The sequence below is a fragment of the Acomys minous genome (assembly GCF_964271855.1).
Source record: "Acomys minous genome assembly, chromosome: 3".
Taxonomy (NCBI): Eukaryota; Metazoa; Chordata; class Mammalia; order Rodentia; family Muridae; genus Acomys; species Acomys minous.
The window spans coordinates 45038924-45056469 of record NC_140485.1 but is presented as its reverse complement, the minus strand read 5'-3'; the positions used below and the strand labels follow the sequence as shown (position 1 = coordinate 45056469).

Sequence of the window (17546 nt, the reverse complement as noted above, 5' to 3'; positions counted from 1 at the left end):
TTTTATCCTTATCTACGTGTACATGTGTGTGTCTGTGTATATGTCTTATGTGTGAAGCTCTCCATAGAGGAGAGGGTGGTGGATCCTCTGGAGCTGGGGTTACAGATGGTTGTTAGACCCCCCCCTATGTGGGTGCTGGATCAGAACTCAGATCCTTCACAATACCATCAAGTACTCTTAACCCTTGACCCATCTTTATAACCCAAGAATACTCTCTCTGAAGGTTGGGGTACAGGCCTTGTTGTTTATAGTCAGGACTTAACAATTGCTTAGATGTACAGAATTATTTTTTCTAAGTCTAAAAAATATTATTTAGTCAAAACTTTAAAAAAATTTCACCAAGATCAGTGTCCATGAAAGTTTATAGCAAGACCTCAAAGAAGGCTATGGCTCCTTTTTCCTCCAAAAATGGTGGACAAAGGACTTATATTTTGAGACTTACAGAGCTTCCTTAAAGTCGCCTTTCTCCATGTTTAAAAGACCCAATTTAGAACAATACTAAACTCTATGTACATTACAAATGGTGCTGATGTTGATGAGATACACTACCGACTTTCCCAGATCATCATCACAGCTTCGCTGGTCCTCTCCCAGGCCTGCAGCTCCTGTGATGCTTAACAGAACAGTATCTGATGTCCGCTGCTTTCAATCGTCCACATAAATGTTCACACCCCTTTGTACAGCAGAGGGTTTTCAGGATGATTTCCAAGTTCCCTTGTTCAAGGAAACCAACAAAGTCAAATTAGCGGCTTAAACTAGGATTCAAACCCCTCTGGGGAATTCCAGAAACAGAAGCGACTGTGTTCTTAGTTCTGGAGAAGCTTCCTTAACATGCAGCCAAACATGTTCATAAAGGATGCAAAAATATTTTCTTCCTCTGAACATCCTGTGATCATTGACTGGGGTCCTGTAAATTAGACTAGTAGAAAACAGATAAGTAATAAGAAACTCAAATATATGCACCATCCATATACCTGGAAGTACACATGTGTGTGCATGTTTGAATATACTCATATGCACATGTATGTACAGTATGAATACATTTAGTATGCCTGTATAGAGAGGCTGGAGGACGAGCTCAGGCTATTCTTCTCAGGGATGCTGTCTACTTCCTTTGGTATAGGATCTCTCATTGGCCAGGAGCTCATCCATTAGGCAAGACTGTCTGGCCAACAAGCCGAGGAGATGGGCTTCCTGGGGCTGCATTGGGAGAGGGCACTGCTACACCTAGTGTTCGTGGAACATCTTAGCAGAGCAGTACATTTGTAGAGAAGCAGCAAGGATAAGGACAATGAGTTTCCAGGGACACAATTGTGAAAACGAATAAATAGATGAGGAAGCCACTCGGAAAAAAAGCACTAGATAATAGGGTCTCTATATCAATACCTCCAGGCTCATCAGGGCTCTAACGACTAACCTCTGCCTTTCATTTCCTGTCATTTAGACAGGAAATGGGGATTCCTTTATAAATGGGATTTTTCCAATGGAAAGGGCACAGAGTGCTTCTTACATTTGCTTTTTTTCACTTACCTTCAGTTCAGTCTTTTTGCCACAATGGCAGGTTCTACTTAAGGTCCACCACCCAGAGCCCAGTCTGTTTCGGGTACAGCTCCCATAGGGAGGAGGCTGCTAGATATTGGTGCAGGGAGGCTGGGGGGATGGAGGCAGAGGAAAGAAAGAATGATCCTAATCAACCATTAGTGGACTTGAGAGGACTTAATATCCATAGGTATTTAGAAATGAAGCTACCCCTGTCCCACTGCCATTACCAAAGGACCAGCAACAAAGCAATCTTTCTCTAGTTTCTGCCTTGTACTATTTCAGATAGCCTATTTTTGCACCTTTTCTTCTATTTAATACTATTTTTTTTGTTTGTTTTTGTTTTTGTTTTTTTTTCGTGACAGTTTCTCCGTGTAGCCTCAGCTGTCCTGAAACTTGCTCTGTAGATCAGGATGTCCTCAACTCAGAGATCTGCCTGCCTTTGCCTGCTGAGTGCTGGCACTAAAGGTGTTCACCACCACTGCCTGGCCTTAATGCAATTCTTGGTGCTTATTTATATTAAATGTCTCCTAGACAGAGAACTTGAGAATGATTAGGAATGCCCACACCATGTGTTTCCTCAAGGCCAGTCTCATGATAGACAATGATGATGCCTAATATTTATTTATAACAGTCTATGTGTGCTAGCCCTGAAGTGTCCTTGCATGCATAATCTCATTCCACTTTTCCAAGAGTCTCTAAAACAGGTTTGATCGTTACGCCCACCATATACTGAAGACAAGTAGATAGATGCTTGTAGAGAGAGTTGGGTAACTAGCTCAATGTCATGAAGTCAGAATATGAAGCAAGGATTTGGACACAGCATTGAATGCTGAGTTTCTCACTGCTCCTACTCATTGTCCTCCATGGATGGAGAACCTGCTCTTGTCACTAGCCCTGGCCTACAGGAATCACCCGTGTCCCCCTGAGTACAGAATGTGGAGCCCTGTGCTGTGGTTCCTGTCCTTCCAAACTGTCCTGAGATCCGGCGTTCACCTTCCCTCCAGTTGTCTATGTCATTTCCCCCGTTCCGAATCCATGGTTTGTTCTTGGCTTCGGCCTTCATGGATAGTCCAGAGTGACTGTCTTCTCGGGATTTTTATTTGATCTTAGTACCTACGACATCAAAGCCCCAACAACTAGAGGACAAAACTTAGACACCCTTCCACACTCACACTATGTGCTTGCTCATTGCCACATCCAAACACCACACACATCCCTTTCAGTGGGATCTATTATTTAGCCCCACTCTCAATATCATCTATCAATTATCTATAATCACTACTTATTTATGTATGCATCTATCTGTCGATCTGTCATCCATCCATCCATCCATCCATCCATCCACTTGTCATCTACCTAAGCCATTTAAAGTGCATTTTGTTGGCTAACCTTGTCATAGATATCTTGGGGGAAATGAATAAATATAAATTTATAGTACATATTGTATCTCACACTGGTCAGGTTCAGCCTTCCTTCTAGAGAGTTCTCACTACTCTTCCCCATGGATGGAGATTCTGCTTTTCTCACTAGCCCTGGCCTGAAGAATGATCCTTGTCTCATAATTTTTTTCTTTTGAGACACGGTCTCGCTCTGTGTAGCCTTGGCTGTCCTGCACTCACTGTGTAGACCAGGCTGGCCTTGAACTCACAGAGATCCACCTGCCTCTGCCTCCCAGAGTGCTGGGATCACAGATGTGCCTCACTGCACCTGGCTATAATTTTGGGTTTTAATCTAACATCACAAACTAGTACTGGTGTAGCCCAGAACCCCAGGTCTACACAGACTCCAGTATATCCTACTTTGCCCTTTGTAGCCCAATGATCTCATTAGTAAGTTGCTTAAAATCTGCATCTATCTTTCTGCTTCCAGAGTCTGTGGAAATTGTTACTGATTGTACATCTTGACTATAATGGTTAAACCTACTTTCATGTGAATATTACCTCTGAAGCCATATAGCGTAGTGGTTAGGACTACAGACTGTGGGTCTGAGAGTCATAGGATCAAGCTCCAGCTGTGCCACATTTACTTGTGTGACGTTAGATGGGTTAACTCTCATGGGCTCATTTTCCCTGTTTGGCGGGAAAGAGGCACCAAGCTCCTATCTGTATGCTCTAGGAAGTACTTCCTGTTGTTCATGAACTGAGGTTAGGATTTCCCAGTAGCCTGTGTGTGCAAATGGCCTAGTTTCTAAAACGCAATTGCTTGGAGCAGAAAAGGAGAAAAAGAGCTTGGAGGGAGAGGAGCAGTGGCGAGAAGGGAGTACAGGTGAGTTTCCTTTACTCTTTGATCACCCATTGGAGGAGGGGGTTCACAGCCTCATTCAGGAGTAGGTGCTGGTGGAGGTGGCGGTGGCAATTTTTAGGAGTCTTTCTTTCCATGAAATTCAGGGATTAAACTCTGGTCCTGGCATTGCAACAGCACACAGTTCTGCCCTTTTGCTGCATTTCCTCCCCCTGCCCCCCTCCCCAGTCTTCTAATCTGCCTCTGCCTGGCTTGTCAAGAGAATGTACAACTAACTACACCTGTCCTAGCCCCGCCCCCCCTCCAGCCTTCTGTGCCATCTTTTTAGCAGCTTCCCATACCAGGTTCCTGTCCCATCCCCGCCCTCTCAGCCTCCCAACCCAGCCCCAGGCTAGCCTCCTATGCCTGCTCAGCTTTCTAGCTAAGGCTTGCTGGGGGCGGGGGGGGGGGGGGGGGAGTGGGGGTGGGATGTTAGAGTGAACATCGGTCCTATCCTCATCTGAGAGGTCCCACAACCATTCCTACTTCCGTTCCCTGCCAGGGGCTGCTTTTACCCTCACCAAGGGTTGACCACGGAAGTCCACAGAGATAGAGCTGGCCCTGGTGTACTGCTGCTTCCCCTTGGGTCGCGGTGCACCAGCCTCCAGGCGTGGCCACGTTTCCCCGGGCCTCGCAAGGGTTAAGAGGAGAACTCTGGGCTGACGTCGCTCTGGCCGAAGGTGGTTCCCCTAGCAGAGGGTGGGAGAGCCCAGAGGGCTGAAACCCGAGCTCTCGCTCAGCTGGGGTTTGAGGAGGTCCTGGCAAGAGCCGAGCCAGCTGCCCTGCTCTCGCCCAGGCTTCACTCTAGTCGCTAGGCGCCACACTCGTCGCAGCAGCGGGAACGATGGAGCTGGACCGCTGGGCGCAATTGGGGCTTGCCTTCTTGCAGCTCCTTCTCATCTCCTCCTTGCCAAGAGGTACTGTTAGTGACTGGGAACTCTCCGGGGCTCATGGGGAGCTGGACAGGGTTGGAGGTTGTTCCAGTGATAATCTGAGGTGCCTGACTGGAGGCACCGATGTTCCTGTTGTCTGCCCTAAGAACAGGATAATGTTTCATTCCTAATTGTGGGACTGCATTATGTCTGGAAAGAACAGAGCTCCAGCGTTTATCTGTCTCTGTCTGTCTGTCTGTCTATCTTTTTAAAGCACCACATTGCCTTGGAAAGTTCATTCCCTGCTTTGCAAAATTAAAGTTTTCCGAGAAAGCACTCCCGCAAAGGGTGAAGAGCAGGGATTGGGCAGGCATTTCTCCAAGGAACCCTGTTTGGTAAAGTCTCAAGGTGAGAACTCTTTGGAGCAGACCACCAGCACAGGAGCTGTGCTCTCTCAGAAAATAGTGCACATCCCTGGGAGCGCGAAGCAGAAGCTTGGGGAAAATGGGCAATCTGTTTCTGAGGCGCAGTGTTTATTTTTGAAAGAGTCCTGACTTCATTGTTTCTCACGTGTTTGTATTTCTGACCCACAGTTCCCAGAAGATGGGCTTCTAGGGGCACAAGAGGTGGAGACATGGAAGGGCTTCTGGCAGCTTCTTGACAGACAGTGAGCAGAAGCCAGGGAAAGGCAGGTCTCAGAGGAGAGCCCTAGGAGGTGGGGAGCAGGGACTTCTCTCTGCGTCTGTCTTGGGTGGCTGCAAGGGTGCTGTGTGAGGAGGTGAGGCAGGAGTGATGAAGGGCGGAAGGGTGAGGTGTGAAGAGGACTGAGATGTCAGGCAGGAGGTTTGAGGTGCAAGGAAGCTAGATTAGGGGGTACAGGTGTGAGGCCTGGAGGGGTGAAGTGTGGAGGTGGAGAGATGAGGTGTGAGGAGAGAAGGTAAGACCTCACCAGAAGAGCGCAGTTGAGATTTGCCTGGGAGGGGAAACTTTGCTTGTGGGAAGGGCACCTGTGAGCCCCTTCTGCAGCCTTTCAGTGCTGGCTGCCTGAAGCCTGTGCTCCATACAAGAAGAAGGGGCTTTGCTCTAGCAGGTGGCTGGCAAGTGCCTGAGAAAGACACGGAAGTGGAATGTTGCTGAGTGCAATAGCCTGCTGCACAGGGGCGCAGAGAGAGAGAGAGAGAGAGAGAGAGAGAGAGAGAGAGAGAGAGAGAGAGAGAGAGAGAGAGAGAGAGAGAGAAACACACAGAGAGAGAGAGAGACAGAGACAGAGAGAGAGAGAGAGAGAGAGAGAGAGAGAGAGAGAGAGAGAGACAGACAGACACACACACACACACACACACACAGAGAGAGAGAGAGAGAGAGAGAGAGAGAGAGAGAGAGAGAGAGAGAACACAGAGAGAGAGAGAGAGAGAGAGAGAGAGAGAGAGAGAGACAGAGACAGAGACAGAGAGAGAGAGAGAGAGAGAGAGAGAGAGAGAGAGAGACAGACAGACAGACACACACACACACACACACACAGAGAGAGAGAGAGAGAGAGAGAGAGAGAGAGAGAGAGAGGAGAACACAGCCTTCAGAGGTTTCCCTTTATGTCAACACAGAGCCTAGAAACACAAGACCTCCCTCCCCGTGTTTGGTTAATAATTTCCATGCACAGGAGCCTGCCTGTGTTCAGCTAAATCCCCTTTAATGATTTACGGCCCAAATGGTGGGAGTGATTGGCCTGGCTATACATCTCAGTGGCCCGGGGCTTTTCTGAAGTTGGTTAGCTCCTCTCATCCAAATTTCACCTCACTGACATCTTGTGCAGCCTGGATACAGTACTGAAGGATGGGAGAAGAGGCCCTTTGATGAGAGCTTGCAGTCCAAAAGCCTAAACACTTGTGGTGACTTGAGGACTCCGCATTAAGACTCATCCCCACTTGAATGTGGTACCCTTTAGGTACAAATCTCTAGGGAGAGCTGGGTGGCCTAGACCCACTCTAGAGGATCCTACTGTCTGTCCTTTCCTGGGTGCAGTGTTCCAGACCCCCCAGCAGGGCACATGAGCTGTCTCCTGCTTAGTTTCTGTGCTGTGTCAAGTGAGGCAGCATCACTCTGTACAAGTTAGGAAACAGCCCAACTTGCCCAGGGGCTGAAAAACTCAATTATTGTTGACCTGAGAATCTCTTTTACCTTTTGCCATGGAAAAGCTGAGCAGAGGGTGTGAGATGAGCTGTCAGCCAAGCTGCTGGCTGTGTGTGTTTAGTACCATCATCCACTGTTGAGCTCAAGGGAGAAGGCACAGCGGAGAAGGAAAATATTTCTTCCTGCAGGGATTGAGTCCCCCTCCCGGGGCCTGTCAAGAAAACCTTGGAAGTACATTTCCTTTAATTACTTTTCTCAAAAGAGTAACTGGTATGTAAACACCCCATGGCTTGGTCCGGGAAGTTGTTGTTGCTCACGAACATGTGATTCATATTGGAGGAGGAGAATCTAAACACGGGGGCCAAGTGATAAACGTAACATAAACAGCATGTGAGGGGGAAACCCAACTCCGCTGACTCCACCAGACAGCAGCACTCCTGCTGGCGGGGCTCTGCCTAAGAGGAAAACCTCATTGAAAATATGGGCCTCTGGGGAAATGAAATCTTAATACGGATCACTTCACAAGTGTCGCTTCCAACAGACGCTTAGCTTGTAGGGAATGAACGCAAATGCAAGTGGGGAAGATAATTAGAAGCACAAATAATTCAGTGAGCAGGATCAGCCAGCTGAGAAGCAGACTGCAGAGAGTAAGAAAGGGAGGAGGAGTGGCCAGAAAAAAAAAATTAGAGGTTCTTTATAACAGATACATTAGCACATTCCGAGGAGAGCTATGGAAATTGGACTTCTTAGCAGGGGTGGAGTTGTGTGAGGAGCATGAAGAGGGTGTTCCCTAGTATCTACGCTGAGAATGCCTGGCATCCCAACAGGAAAATAGTTTTATGGTGCACGCACTTTCAGGCACAGAACCTGGAGCCTTCTGAGCTGAATCTGATCTGAAAGCTTCCTCCTTGAGGACTAGCTCTAAAATGGTACCAAAAGGCACCACGCAAGCTTCCAAAAGAGGGCAACAGCCAGTAGTCCTACCCAGCCATGATAGCTATGACCCACACTGATGAGCACGGCTGGGCACAGCACAAGAACCCTAATGGTGTAGTAGTGGCACACATCTATTGGTGGCAACCAATAGCTTTCAAGTTTGAACACCTGTTCAATATGAGGGAAAACATTGTCTGATTTCATTTATGAGTGTCACAGATACTTTTCCATTGCTGTGATAAAACAGCATGAACAAGGCAACTAAGCAAAAAATAGCTTAGTTGTGCTTACAGTTTTAGAGGGTTAGAGTTTATGATGGCAGAGAAAGGGCATGGAGGTAGGTGGCTGGAGCAGCAGGTGAGAGCTCACATCTCGAACCGCAATCAGCAGGCAGACAGAGGAAATAGGGAATGGTGGTAATCTTTTGTAACCTCAAAGCCCTCCCCAAGTGACACACCTCCTACAACCAGGCCACACCTGTTAATCTTTCCAAAACAGTTCTACTACTGGGGACCAAATATTCAAATGTCTGAGCCTATGGGAGCCATTGTTATTCAAATCACCACAATAAGGGGCAGTGAAATTCATTAAAATGGAAATTAAGATGCCAGTTGCCAGGGCCAGCCAGAAGTAATGGGAAGTTGATGTTTAATGAATAAGGAGCCATGGCTTGATATGATGAAAGGGTTTGACAATACATGTTGGTGACCACGTGACGTCAACAATGAGAATGTTGATGACAATATACTATGACTGTGTGTTTGTGTTCAGGTATATATTTTATCCTATAATAAATAGGTACTTTAGGGCATGGCAAGTGATTTGTGCCTATAATCCCAGCACTTGGCAGCAGGACTGCAGGTTTGAGGCTAACCTAGGCTACATCATGAGATTTTTTCCCCCTTTAAAAAAAAAAGTACAAATAAGTTTCTACAGACAAAAATTAGTGGAGCCTTAGGTCAACCTTTGCTGCATAATTTTCAAGATCACATTACCTTTTAACCTTTTGCAGGGCTTAAGGCACACAATACAGAGGAGAGAGACCTCACCAGTTTTGTTTTTGGCGGGGGTGGGGGTGGGTGGGTAACTGTTTCTCTGTCTTGGGTAGTTGATGTGCTGAGAGAGGCCACAGATTCAAGGGCTGCAAACATCACCCAGGGGCCACATGACCTGAAGTATCCCGTTTGACACAAGAGTTAGAAACATGAACCTGACTGTGTTGAGGGATGCAGGCTCCTCTCTGCAGTTGGCATGTCCCACCTTGCTGCGTTTGATACTGCCTGTCAGCATTTGAGTTTCTGATCCACAGTCTTGAAGAGACAGGGGCAGAAGGAAGGGTAGAGGAAGAAAAAACAGGGAAGACTGGATACTGAATCAGAAATGTCCAAGTGTATACAGCTGCTAAGGACTTATTGGTTGGCTAACAGGAGTTTTAAAAGCACCTGTTCTCTATCTGTATAACCCTCAGCTATGTGTCAACCCACCTGCTCTTCCTTCTCTCTGTGACTTCCTTTCCCTTTGTTACAGAATTTAACCCTATAAATACCTTTGGGCATGAGCTTGTGGTGAAAATTGAGACTGAGACTGGGTCTATGTCTGGCCATAAACTGGATGAAATAATTTGGAGCATAGGATTTCAGAAGAGGACGTGTCACAGGGCATGTAAGGCCTTTGTGAATACTTAGCAATCTTGAGGAGGCCTTGTATTGTCACTGGCAAAGAGTGTGAGTTTGACTCAGTCTTGCCTACACTGGTGTTACACAGAGAGATGGAGTTGGCAGAGACCATGGTATCTAAGGGACCTATGACTGATCTTAAGTTAGAAGATTATTTCCATCTGCCCAATTTGGGCACAGAAAATCCTGTTGCAAAGGGAATTTTTTCTACCTGCTTCCCCAAGGCCAACCCTAGACACTGCAACTCATGAGAGGTGTGTGCACATTGAAAAAAATGCCATTTCCATGATAAAGGAGGAAGGTTGTGATCTCCTTCTCAACATGGGGAGGGGGCTGTCAGCCGTACTCCACACTACTGTAGAGTCACAAGCATCCAGCCTCAGTTCCTCCTCATGTATTTTCAATGGAAGTGAAATGTTACCATTCTAGTCCCCCAGTTCCAGAATAAAGAACTCAGAGGCCAGCTGGAGCACCAAAAGCTACCAGAACAGCGGTGGAAAGCCCACCAGATCCCAAGCCTGGTCCTCATTGAAGGAATTTCTGTCAGTCATTGTAAGATCTGAGCCAAAACTGTAAATTTATAAAGGAGAGAGAGAGAGAGAGAGAGAGAGAGAGAGAGAGAGAGAGAGAGAGAAAGAAGAAGAAGAAGAAGAAGAAGAAGAAGAATTAAAAAAAAAAGTATGACAAACTAAGCCTCATATCTATGTACAGCATCCCTCAAGGAAGGTAGAAAATTAAAGCTGGCTGAAGTGTTCCAGGATCAGAACCAATGTGACTTTCTGTTTACCACACCCTGCTCCACTCATTTCACTTTTCCAGGTACTAATAGCCTGTGAAATAGACTCAGCTCCTGTAGGTAGAGAATAGCATCAGTAGGGATAAACATCAAACTCTTCACTGTTGGTGAAATACCAAAAGTGGAGGCCACTTTGAAGGGGCTTCTACCATATTATACCATACCTGAGGGATTTGATTCTAAGTTTAGTTACCCAAACTGAGAGCGTTTAATGCTGAGTCCATGCTTTCCACATATTTACTCAATCCTTGCATCAAACATAAAAAGAAATAGGTTTGTGCCAGAGTTCACATGTGGAAGAACTTAGGCAAAGTTTAGGTCTTTGACCAGATTGAATGTTGAATATCTGTCTTGAGTGCAGACAGTCTGACTGCAAAAGGCGTGCAACTGCCATGGGACACAACAGAACCACAGTGAGCAGGAGGTCCACCCGGGCTAAGTGACGAAAGACCCTGACATCTGACTGTCTCTTAGAATTACAAGTCCTTAGTCTGGCCCAAATGAGGGCATCCACTCATCTCTGTGGAGGGGGATGTGGAGAAGAAGAGAGAAATTGGCTTCAGTGGAACCACATGGATCATGAGAGGAGCCATTTCATAGAGGAAGCGGCTGCTAAGCAGACTGGAAACCCAACCAGTTCCAGGCTCGGCTGTGCACAGTATCGTGGATCCAACTCTGATTAGACGTGGGACATGGGAATGGCTTTGTCTTGTGGTCAGTCTTGAGACTCTGAATCACGTGTGTGTTTTTCAGGGGGAGATGGCTGAGCATGAGACAGATTTCAGGTTTGGGTCTGGCACTATGTATTTCTGCTTTTTTATGGATCTGCTCTGTCAGGTTCATCAGTTGAGCACTTGCAAGCCATTGGATAGGTGGAGCAGGTCTGGGAGCTTCTTTTCCTCTTTCCGTTTTGGCGTAACACAGTTGATGAGTATTGCAGGAGATGGGGACTTGATCCTCTCCCACAAATACCAGGATGCCTTTTAGCGAAGGCATTTTAACCTGGAGAATCCAATGCCTGCCAGACATCATTGTCCTGGGTTTTGTGCCACATGGAGTGAAAACACCTAGCTCTGTCACCCTTCAGCCTCTGGGGTTGGATACCTGCTTTAAACCTGCAGGCTTGGTGTTGTCATTGCTACCCTCACCAGGGCTCTGGCTGTCTCTGAGGGTTGGGTTCGTGGTTTGGCAGCATGTGTCTACATAAGTAGACATCCAGCCGGCTGGCTTTGTGATCAGAAAACTATGGCTACTGCTGTTGCCAAAATGGAGTGTGGAACATACTCAGTCAACTGTAGCACACAGGGAGACTCAATGATTGTCTTCATACCTGAAATTTGTTTAACAAATCCCAGCCACTTTAATGCAAAACCCCTGAGTGGAGGGAGGAATCTCAGTCCAATCTACTTCAATTGATAAAATTGAGGATTTTGGGAGACTAAAGTACTGGTATTTTCAAGCCTACTTTCCCTTCCCGTTACTTCAAAAGATTTCACTAAAGGTGACCAGTGAACCCTTTGACAACATAATCTCTCTTCCAGAGTTTACAATAAAGCTGGGGGAATGTCTAAGGTATCCTAGGACATGCCACCTGAGCTTTGATTATGCCTGGGAGCTTCTACTCTCACGTTTCCAACATAGCTCTGTCTTATCTGGGCTTAAGCACAAGGTAAGATGTGGCTGGCAGCAATGTATATTTATCCAGGACTTTTTGGACTGGATTTCTGGCTCTACATAGTATACTGCCTCCTTCCAAATGGTGAAGCTCGGCTCTCTTGGCTCATGTGTCAGAAGGGAATAGTAAATGTCACAAGCCTTATAGAAATGTGACACAAACTTCAAAAGACAAAAATGTCCAATTGATGAATGTGATGGGTCGTCAGATAGATACCACAATAAAAATGGAAATACAGCAAGAGGAGGGTCTAACATTTGTCTTTGTCACAAATAGCCTTCACTTCAGGGATTATTCCTGCCTCACACATCCATATTCGAGTATCTATTCAGCAGTGTTTAGTGAGCACTTGTCAGGAGCCAAGAATGTCTCGAGGAGCTGAGATATCATGATAAATAAGACAAAGTCCTTTTCTTTAAGACACTTGCAACCTGTTGGGAGGATTTCAGGTTCATCCAAGCTCTTCCCTCCCAAAGTGAGCTTTATAAACTGCAAGTCCAGGTTGATGTTTAATAACAAAAGAGAGTGCAGGAGGCTATGATGGAGTAAGTCTGGGGATGTAGAGATTAATTATATACAAAGTCCCTTAGAGATGTGCAGTGTTCATCAACAAATAAAGCCACCACTTGTATATCATAAAGGTGTTTGGCCACGGAACCTTCCTTGGCATAGTATCTTGTTTTTCTGGGTAGAGCTAGGGCTCCATGGAATATAGTGGTAAAAATTATTGTCTTTTACTCACAATGAGTCAAACATTGAAGAGTATATTATAACTACAGAAGAAAGAGCAAAAGGACACTTTAAAGTCCAAAAAGGTATGGGCTTATATTCAGATTTTTTTAAACATGTGAGCAGAATCTGATCTTTTTGTTTGTACTTGCCAAGATGTTGAAAGGCTCCTACAGAGGATGATGCATTTATGGTACTTGAAGAAAATTCTGGCTAGCATTGAGCTTCATGGCTCACTGGGAAAATTTATTTCCTGTATTCAAGTTGCTTTAAGCAATGTGATTGGCCTGGGATCGTTGGGCACTCTGGGGTGTGAGTCTGTCTGATGAACACTCACAGTGGTGTGATAGTTCTGAGGAGTGTTCAGCCTTGTGACTTGACTTCCCAACTAGATTCATCTTTCCTTCAGGAACAACAGGAAAAATTGAGCATCCTTTGAGTTGTTGGGAGTACTGGGTCCAAGGTCTATGCTCCCCCCTCTCCAGTCTCATGTTATTTCCTTATCACTTCTGGAATAGTTCACATATAATAAATGACATGTATAGGCCGGAAGTAGTGTGGCTGTTTGCTCTTGGGACATATTCCATGGAGATAGCACATGCATTTCAGTTGTTCATTGCGCCTTTGTTTGCTGCTTGTGCAACCTTCTTTTCTGCCTTTACAAAATATTGGTCTTGTTGTCATGCAACGTGTTTTCTGTCTCGGCCCTCACACTGCCTGCCTCCTCTCTCTGCCCAGACTTGTTTCAGATGTAATGACAACAGTGGCCGTGGGTGAGGAACCAAAGCAGCTGTTCTCATAAAAGGCATCTTGGCTAAGTGGACTTGGGAACACATGATCTTCTCATTAAGGCTTCTGCTCCCACTCACCATGAATATGAGGTTCATCTTTGATGTAGAAGCCTTGGTATAAGCATAGTCACATTTACTTGTGCATATACACATAAGAAGAAAAGTGTAGATTTTAATGTTTATATATTCGTGCATAGGTATGATGTATGTACACATGAGGTATGGTGTGTTATGATTTAAAACACAAGCTGTGATCAAATCTCAGGTCTGGCATCTCTTTTTCTTTTTACTTGTTTTGACTTCTCTTGGGTGACCATATCGCCTTCTAATCTGTAGACTAGGGATAATGATGGCCACAGTCAAGGCTTATTGAAAGTTTTAAATGAAACAATTCAGAGTGGTTAGCACATTGCCTTGTAGGTAGGAAATATATGGGAGATTAAAGTCTTCCACCTCCTCCTTCCTTTACAGATATTCATGTATGCCACACATACTGACCACTCTCACGCCCCCTCTCCCTAATGCCCCAAACACCTCTCCACAAATCTTCCTCTCACGTTCACGTCAGCTCATTTTGTTTTGTTACCCAAGCTTAACCAGGGCCATTTGTGTGACCACTGGTTTGAAGCTGCCATCGAATCTGGTAAGCTTAGCAGAAGGCACACAACTAAAGACAGTGGTTTCCCCTTTCCTGGAACCTTTTGACAGCCAATAGCTTTGTGAGCCTTACCCTTCCTTAACTGATTGTTGGTGGGCCTGGTAGTCACAGTTGTGTGCATTAATGATATCAGTGATCATGTTGAGTCCTTCATCCTATCCGGTCTTGCTTGCCTCAAGAGTATAAATTTCACAATGGAGAATGGAGAAGTAGCAATAGCAGGTTCCTTCAGCTATGGTCATATGGAACTTACATGTGGCTTACTTTATCAGTCCTTAGTTCCATTCTATTCATCTGTGACCCTGTAAGAAAAGAACCCCACCCCCACCCCCAAGACTCAACATATACTTATTTTATGAAACTTGTCCTCTTCCCTCGGCTTTGCAACCCATGCATTCCCCAGCCTTGGTGAAAATGTTTCTCATATGCTGTGCCTTAAGGTCTCTTTGTTTGAAATAGGTCCAATGGCAGGGTTTTCCAGGGACTCAGGGGACAGTGTTTAGCAGAAGAAGTGACTCTGGGACAGTTGTGCTGCAGTACAAGCACTGAAGTTCTCGTGACAGTCTGAAGAGGAGATGCTGCCAGTGGCTATCTATGTACTGCAGAGTAGCCAGCCAACCTCAGTGAGACGTTCCCTTCATCTTGCTTGCCAAGCTGGGGAGATTACTATAGCAAGGGCTAGCCTGTCTGAGGTGCCATGAACCCCAGGAGTCAAGGATTGATGGGACACCCCCATTGCAGTTGCAAGCTATGTCCCTTGTCACCCTGCACTCGATGTCTATTATTAGTCAGCTGCCTTTAGTAGGAGAATCTGGCTTTCCCTGGCACTGAAGGACATGGCTATGAATGGGTAACCCTACCTCTGTGAGCTCTCAACAATGGCATAGTGAGTCCTGGCACGTCCAGCCTTTTGATATTGCAACGGGTGGTTGTGATATACAAAGTTCACAAAAAAAAAAAAAAAAAAAAAAGGCTTATGTTCCCAAATTCAAAATAGCCCAGAAGCAGCTGTCCTTCAAGGTCTTTGGCACCACAGGTGCTAAGGATAAAGGCAACTGGGGAGTTTCTCAAAGACAGCAGGCCTTGAGTTCTCCTTGGCTGTGGCTGTGGAATGTCCACGTCTAAAGAGAGGCAGCAGGAGGTGATGTATACCCTATTAAAAGCAACACGAATGAGAAGCACTGTGGTTTGAATGTGTCCCCCAGTTTTAAATGTAGAGAAGTTAATCCCGAATTCATATATTAAGTAAGGGTGGGGCCTTTGGAAGGTGGCTGGGCCTATTAATAGACGGATTAGCCTTTGGGTTTTGGAGACAGTGCCTTTGCTATATGAAAGTGAGCTTCCTCCAGCTTGCTTGCACTGTCTCACCCCATGAAGCCCTTCACCACATTATAGAGAAGAAAGACCCTCACCAGAAATTGACCAAGTCCCAATAGTATGATCTTTGATTTCCCAGCATCCAGAACTTTGAGCTAAATAAAGGAATACTCTATAAATTATTCAATCTTGTGTGTTTTGTTACAGCAACAACAACAAAAAAATCAGACTTAGACAGGAAGTGTTAGGGGAGAGAGAACAAGATAGCTATAAAGGCAGGTGGGAAGAAACAAGCCTGCTTCATGAGGAAATTGCTTGAAATGCTGTGTATGTGTGAACCTGTGGAGGACACAGTGCTTCCCACTCTCTTCGTTCTCTGTGACTTAAAGGAAGATGATATTCCTAAAAGAAAAAAAAATTACACAGAGAATAACTGTTCAATTCTTCTTTCAAAGTCTTTTATCGTTACTGTCATCTTTGAGTGCAATGGCATCTTTAATCCCATCCCTTGTGGCTTTGGGGAAAAGGCTGTGGCAAGATGCCCTGTCTATGGTTGTCTATCAGCATGGAAGAGGAGCAGATTCTATGGGTGTGGGTCCAGAGTGTAGGATTCCCTTCAAGGTTCTCTTCACTGAAGAGTCAGAGACATCATCCTGGATTGTTAGGCAAGTAGGAAGGGAGAAACCATATAAGTCTAACTTCTAGAAGGATGGCTCAGAGGTTAAGAGCACTCACTGCTGCTTCAGAGGTCCTGAGTTCAATTCCCAGCAACCACATGGTGGCTCACAGCCATCTATAGTAAGATCTAATGCCCTCTTCTGTCCTGCAGTTGTAGATGCAGGCAGAGCACTGTATACATAATAATAAATAAATCTTTAAAAAAAAAAAAAAGGTCTAACTTCTGATGGACTGGAAGGAGGCTGGTTAAAGCAGATGCATTTCTAAAAGGAGTGTTTGCTTTGTTTCAAAGACAGAAATCTAGATTCTATCTCTAGTGATGCTAATGGAATGGGTCTGAATTGAGATCCAAACATGCAAGTGTTGTCAGCACAGGTGCTGGTGTTGATGAGAAAAGCACCTTCTGATGCACACAGACAGCATCTCAGCTCGGCCAAGCTCTGCCAAGGCACTTGATCTTTTGTTGTCTGTTTCCTCAACCATAAAACGGGAGACCATTGTGCCCCGAGTTAACACATGGGATCATCCGGGGAGCAGTCTGCACTGTGCCCCGCTTAGCACAAGCTCCAGGGCTGTTGCTGCCGTTCAGAATCAGGAACGATGTCGGTGAGTTAGACCAGCATGTTGGTTAAGCGCTCTGACTCGACACACAGGCTACCTGTATTTGAACCTTATCTCTGATATTTACTACCTGTGTGATTCCAGGCTCACATCTACAAATGGAGTATTTCTTCTAGAGGCCTTCATGGTCACTGTCATCTTCAATTGCAGTGACACCTATGTGAGGGAATTGTTGTAAGGGCTAAATGAGCTAATACAGGCGAGTGACTTAAAACTGGGTTGGGTCTAAATGGTGCTATCATCTTAAACAGGGTACTTGCCAATCACTTACGGTGCTCTCAGAGGACAGCAGTACCTTCCTTGAGCTAGCCTTTGCCATTGCTTGGCTATGGAGGTTTTGTTGGACTCAAAGCCAAGTTCTAACAGGTAGAAGAAGATGCCAGCATATGATAAAAATGACTTTCCTGATGCCGTCTGGAGTGGTCCTGGCCAGGACCTCTGTGGTAACAAATGATGGGGTATTTCAACTGGGTCTGAGACAGAGTCCTGTTTTCCCATGCAGTCCCCAGTCTTCAGACCAACCTTAATGGCCACCTTGTTCACTTATGTCTTTCATAATGTTGTAAACTTTGTGCTTGTGTTTTAAGGGGGCATGATTCCTCGCCGCCCCATCTGCCTCCATAAGTACAATCTGCTGAAGGACTTTGTTCTCTGGCTCATCAGCAGTAGAAAGAGACCAGGGCGGGATAACCCTAGAGCAAACTTCCAGCACATTCCAGGACAGGAAGGTGACCGCAGACTAACACGGTGACAATGGTGATGGCAGCCAGCTGTCTTTCCTGTCTTACTCATTTATTTCGCCAAATGCGTGGACACTGTGCTGACTGAGCTGCCTTGTGTAGACTGCCCTA

At 45.7% G+C, this 17546-nt stretch overlaps 1 protein-coding gene across 1 annotated transcript in view; it reads left to right on the top strand.

The window, feature by feature from the left end:
* Positions 1-4311: 4311 nt before the first annotated feature.
* The window catches only part of PAMR1 (peptidase domain containing associated with muscle regeneration 1), an 81121-nt gene continuing 67886 nt past the window's right edge, over positions 4312-17546 (top strand). Inside the window, exon 1 of the mRNA XM_084776943.1 lies at positions 4312-4739. Within this exon, the coding sequence (XP_084633069.1) occupies positions 4667-4739 (73 nt within the window). The 5' untranslated portion in view covers positions 4312-4666. The remainder of the gene's footprint in view (positions 4740-17546) is intronic.